We start from the raw sequence: 5,726 nt of genomic DNA on the forward strand, positions 1-5,726 counted from the left end.
AAAGTAAACTACATGCTTTTTAAATGCAGTATGATTTTAAGAGTAGCAAGAAAATTAGTAATATTAACAAATGAAGTGCTGTTAAATTCATAGTAAGATTGTTCTTGAATCCTCTCCTTAGTATTGCCCCTTAGAAGTACTGTGTTCACTACTAATTTGTGTGTTTTTAAGTCTGTTATTTCTTAGAACTAAAATTGTCCTTTCTTGACAACAAAACAAATTTCTGTCTCAATTGAAAATTCAATATCATACATAAGCAAAACCATAGCAACATTTCTATTCAACGTAATAAAAAGAGCATGCTTGTGTACCATAACTACTGGTAGTAATAGTGATTTGAATTTTCCAGCCAAAGTAGTAACTCATACATACATACATACACACACGGTCATGAAGACCAAAACGCTATTGCTATTGTAGATGGCACCATTCTCCTGATAATCTTAATCATCGAGTAAAATAGAAAAATAGTGTTCAGCTATATGGCTGCATAAAATAAATATAATAAAATCGATATGCTATATATGTCCTCTATGGGTAAAAATTAAAATGGTAAGAAAATCCTACCAGTAGGAGCAAAGTGCAAGGATAAACAAAACAATTAATCAGAACAGTGAGTAGAAAATAAAACAAACCAAACAAATCCCCAAGCATGTGGACATTTATTTTAGGAAAAATAAGCTTAATTTTTTTAGTATCCTTATAGGAAAAAAAAAATAGAACTTGACTCCTGTCTCACTTTATTCTTGAAAATTAATCCCAAGATAATTGTAGATTTGAATGTTGATGATGAAACTATAAAACTTCTAGAAGAAAACATGGGAGACTGGTTTCAAGGCTTGATATTTGGCATTTTGTTTTAATAAATAACACAAAAGACACTAATTTCAAGGGAGAATATTTATAGTTGAACTTCATTAAAATTAAATAAATTTGTGCATCAAAAGACCCCTTTGTAAGAGGAAAAGAAAGCTACAGAGTAGTCGCAGATATGTGCCAGATGAATACCAAAGTTGTATACCAAAAAAGACTCTGAGCCAGAATAATCTAACTTCTGCAAGTTAAGAAAATCATATTGAAGATACAATTTCTTAAGTCTTTTACAAAATTGGATATCCAGCTGTTCAATAAGAATGTAATACCTATTCAACCTCAATAATGGTCAAGAAAACACAAGACAAATTGCAATATGAGGTCATTTCTCCTCCTCTGGATAGGTAAAATTGAAAACAAAACAAAACTAAATAATAATGCTGAGGGTTGAAATACACATGGAGCAGAAAGAATTCTCATGATTCCTGGTGTAAATAAATTATTAAAAACACTTTGGAAATATTTTTAACATTGTTTAATTGGAACATATACATTCTCTTAGATAAAGATGGATATAGAGATAGAGATATATTATATAGTATATAAATATGGATGATGTAGATATGCAAATACAAAAATGAGTGCATATATGCACCAATAGATGTGTGCCCAAATATATCTAGCACCACTCTTCACAATAGCCCACTTAGAAAAAAACCTAATGTTCTTCAACAATAGAAAGAATTAAAGTATTAAAATAATATATGCTAGGGAGCTGGGCTACAGTGGTGCGCAGGCGCCAAGGCTACGTCCGGCAAGAGTTTGGGGATCGCAGGCCAGAGGACCGATTGTGTAGTCATGTCGGCGTCGGTAGTGTCAGTCATCTCGCAGTTCTCAGAAGAGTACTTGAGCTCCACTCCTCAGCGTCTGAAGTTGCTTGACGCATACCCCCTGTACATACTGCTGACCCGAGCGCTGCAATTCGGTTCTTGTCTCCTCGTGGGGACCTTCCCCTTCAACTCTTTTCTCTCGGGCTTCATCTCTTGTGTGAGGAGCTTCATCCTAGTGGTTTGCCTCAGGATGCAGATCAACCCACAGAACAAAGCGGATTTCCAAGGCGTCTCCCCAGAGCGAGCCTTTGCTGATTTTCTCTTTGCCAGTACCACCCTGCACCTTGTTGTAATGAACTTAGGTTGGCTGAATTATTCCCATTTATTTAATTGGGGAGTAGGAGACTAGAAGAATGTTCACTTTTTGATTTCCTCTGGATGAGAGCCTTTGAGATGGCAACTTGGACATGGATTTTCTTCAGATTTATAGTTACTGATTCTGATTTGGAATGTAGGTGGAGAGCCCAGAGAAGCTCCCTTGCTTCTGTGTTAGAGCAGCTTTGTAATGAGCATTTATTACCGTGATGTCTGCTTCCCATTAAGTGTAACCTTTTTGCCTTCCAAATTAAAATACTCCATGCCACTCAAAAAAAAAAAAATATATATATATATATGCTATAATGGAGCTGCCTAACACAACCGTTGCCAGATATAGAACATTCCCATTATAGCAGTATGTTCATTGTACAGGGCTGTATAGGAAAGAAGCAGAATTAATCTGTACTACACAAAACCACATAGATAAATTTCACAAACATAAAGTTGATTGAGAGAAATCAGTCACCAAAGAATGAATACCGTATGGATTCATTTACATAAAGTACAGGCAACCTCATCTGTAATGCTAAAAATCGTGATGTTTATTTTTCTTTTGTCAACTAAGGAGAAATTAATGAATGAAAAAGAGCATGAAAGGTAGATTCTGAAATATGATTAATATTTATTTATTAATCTGGGAAGTAGGTACATTGGTATATTCATTTTGTTACAGTTCATAAAGTCTTAACTAATTTGTTCACATTAGGCAAGAAATGGCATTTCAAATGATCAGGGAAAAAGAGAAAAGAAACCTGAGAAGATCAAAATAATTAGAAAACAAAACCAAAAGTTTGGCTTAATATCATTTTTTTTAAAGGTGTCAATTTTCACCTTGTCAGGAAATGCACTTCTAATTTTCAATCTGTATATAATTATATGAATGCAAATAATAAATGTTTAACTCACACATATGAAATATACTCTTTTTTACAAGGATATAAGCCATTTGCTAAAGTAAATCAATTTGATAACATGAATTATTATAGGATAAATAAATGTATGTAAATTTCAACTTTCATATTTATATCTGTACTGGGGAATCATTTTATTAAATAATTTTACTGAAATTTCACCCCTTTCATTACAGAGATTCTTTTCCAGTTAAAGAAAAATAGAGCTGAAACACTGGACTCTCTGAGTTACTCACATGGTCTCTGTGTCTCACTGATGTGAAAACAAGATATTTTTAATATAAATGAATAATTAAATGCTACCTAAGCAGATATGTATAATTGAGAAAACATTATATTGTTCATTGTCAAATATCACTAAGAGATCCACTACCAGTTTCTTGAAATCCTTTTTTGTACGGTAGATTAAAAACGTGAAAAATAAACATGAATTTCTTAAGGAGAGTGCCATTGAATTTTAGAGAAGAGTCAGTCCACCTTTTTTCTGAACCACTTGTTTTTAAAGTCAGGGAAACTTTCTGCAAGCAATATCTAACACAGAAACCCAATATATTAAAAAAACAATTCAAAGCTTAAAAAGTGCTGTTCTATATCAAAAAGCAGAAGGCAGAGGCTATAGTATATTTCCCTGTTCCTTTAATTTCCCAATACCCCCCGGCTGAGGCCCTTAGAACAACTTCAAGTAACCACTATACATAGTCATAAAACAGTTTGAGAATCAAATAACAGATTTACTTGGTGCTTTGGGTTATTGAAATAAAATCCATGAGATAGACAGGTGAAGCATTTTATTCAGTGTCACATATTGGGACAGTGGTAAAATGAAGAAAGAAATTTCCTCACCTTTAGAAAAATGTTTACTTGCAATCCCCAGTGATATTCTTTCCACTTGGTATTATGTCTCAGTAGTTCAAAATTATATTTACAGTAAAAGCAAGTTTGTTGACTTGTTAAGGTAAATTTTTCTGCACATACTTACTTCTTTTTCTTCCTGCTCAATTTCTTTTATGACCAGAGTCCTGGGTTTAAGAAGAGATATAGTAGTGTTTTCAAGAGTTTCTCATTAGTTCTTCTGGCTTCTTGGTAAAACTTATGTTTTCATCAAAACAATCCATAAAGAAATTTCTTCCAAATCTTATAAAATGTAAAAGCAGATGATGTTCTTAATGAAAGGAGTAGTATATTTTCATCTCCTTTGATAGTTTTTCTTATGCATTAATTTTGGTTTTTTTTTTCTTATTTGAAAGAAAAACATTTTTATTATCTCGAGTAAATTCATCCTTTAGATGCCCTAGTTGGGGATATAGGATACAAAAATGGGATTATAACAATTCCACAGGCATATCTGATAGATATGTGAATTGATGAACATTAAGCCTATTATAAAACACCTCCCCCAAGAATCTAACAACACATAAATGTATCTATCAGCCCCATTAAAGATAATAAATGTAAGGGCAATATGAAAAGTCAGGTAAGATGTAGAGGAATTGAACAGAGAAGGATTAAAAGAGATATCTAGGAATTGGGTTAAAATCCTTAGAAGAATATGTGGGCATGGAATCTGTAGCTATTTGATTAAGCAAGATGTTATGAACACAGAATGTACGAGATGAAATAATAAGAGAGCTCATCCTGGCACTTTACTTAGAAAACGTTAGCATGATGATCCATCTACAATGATGACAATTTACTAAATTGCCTGACACAAGCATAACACAAAGGTACGAAGCTATAGCTGTTACTGAGGAATCAGTTAGGACTCGTCAAAATATATGGGGAAAAAAAAGTAAACCATCTCGAAAGAAAAAGGTTAGATTGTTTCATCATCAGATTATGTGTCACACACCTACATAATACAGAGGGCCAAGGAATCAGCTCTACTTCTGGCTATAAATTATAGATTGATAAATTGATCCATGTTGTTTCTGACAACTATTTGGTAGTCTATTCTATTATGAGTTTTGAACATCTTGTGAGAAAATTGCTATGACACCCTGTTCTCCTTGGTTACTGTGTCTGTACACATAAGATTTACATTGAATCGTGAGATGCGGTTATTAGGTACAGTGGATATTTGGGGTCTTGCAGGAGTCAAGATTGTGGAGCTGATGGAGAGGAGATGGAGGTAAGGTGTTGAATGACACTCTCACAAGAGTTTCAGGATCTGAATCTCTTTGCATCACACATGAAAAGCCACCAGAATATTCCCAGTGGAAAGGGGGCTCTTTAAGTGGACAGAATAAATGGATAAAGAAGATGTGGTATATATATATATATATATATATACACACACACACACACACACACACACACACACACACACACACACACACACACAATGGAATATTATGCAGCCATCAAAAGGAATAAAGTCTTGCCATTTGCAACAACATGGATGGAACTGGAAGGTGTTATGCTGAGCGAAATAAGTCAATCAGAGAAAGACATGTATCATATGATCTCACTGATATGAGGAATTCTTAATCTCAGGAAACAAACAGAGTTGCTGGAGTGGTGGGGGGTGGGAGGGATGGGGTGGCTGGGTGATGGACACTGGGGAGGGTACGTACTATGGTGAGTGCTGTGAATTGTGTAAGACTGATGAATCACAGACCTGTACCTCTGAAATAAATAATACATTATATGTTGAAAAAAAAAAAGAAGATAGCAGGAAGGAAAAAATGAAGAGGGGGAAATCGGAGGGGGAGACAAACCGTGAGAGACTGTGGACTCTGAGAAACAAACTGGGGGTTCTAGAGGGGAGGGGGTGGGGGGATGGGTTAGCCTGGTG

General features: G+C 34.5%; 1 protein-coding gene across 1 annotated transcript; it reads left to right on the forward strand.

Moving 5' to 3' along the window:
• The first annotated feature begins 1,617 nt into the window (after positions 1–1,617).
• On the forward strand, positions 1,618–2,295 carry LOC113928932 (dolichyl-diphosphooligosaccharide--protein glycosyltransferase subunit DAD1-like). Its single transcript, XM_035727625.1, has one exon. It carries the CDS (start codon positions 1,672–1,674, stop codon positions 2,050–2,052), a length of 381 nt encoding a protein of 126 aa, XP_035583518.1. The 5' UTR covers positions 1,618–1,671; the 3' UTR covers positions 2,053–2,295.
• The last annotated feature ends 3,431 nt before the right edge of the window (positions 2,296–5,726 follow it).

This window comes from Zalophus californianus, chromosome 5, assembly GCF_009762305.2.
Source record: "Zalophus californianus isolate mZalCal1 chromosome 5, mZalCal1.pri.v2, whole genome shotgun sequence".
Classification (NCBI taxonomy): domain Eukaryota; kingdom Metazoa; phylum Chordata; class Mammalia; order Carnivora; family Otariidae; genus Zalophus; species Zalophus californianus.

What these genes read in the sequence shown, in the direction of transcription:
- LOC113928932 (XM_035727625.1), top strand. Translation starts at nt 1,672, where the DNA reads ATGTCGGCGTCGGTAGTGTCAGTCATCTCGCAGTTCTCAGAAGAGTAC.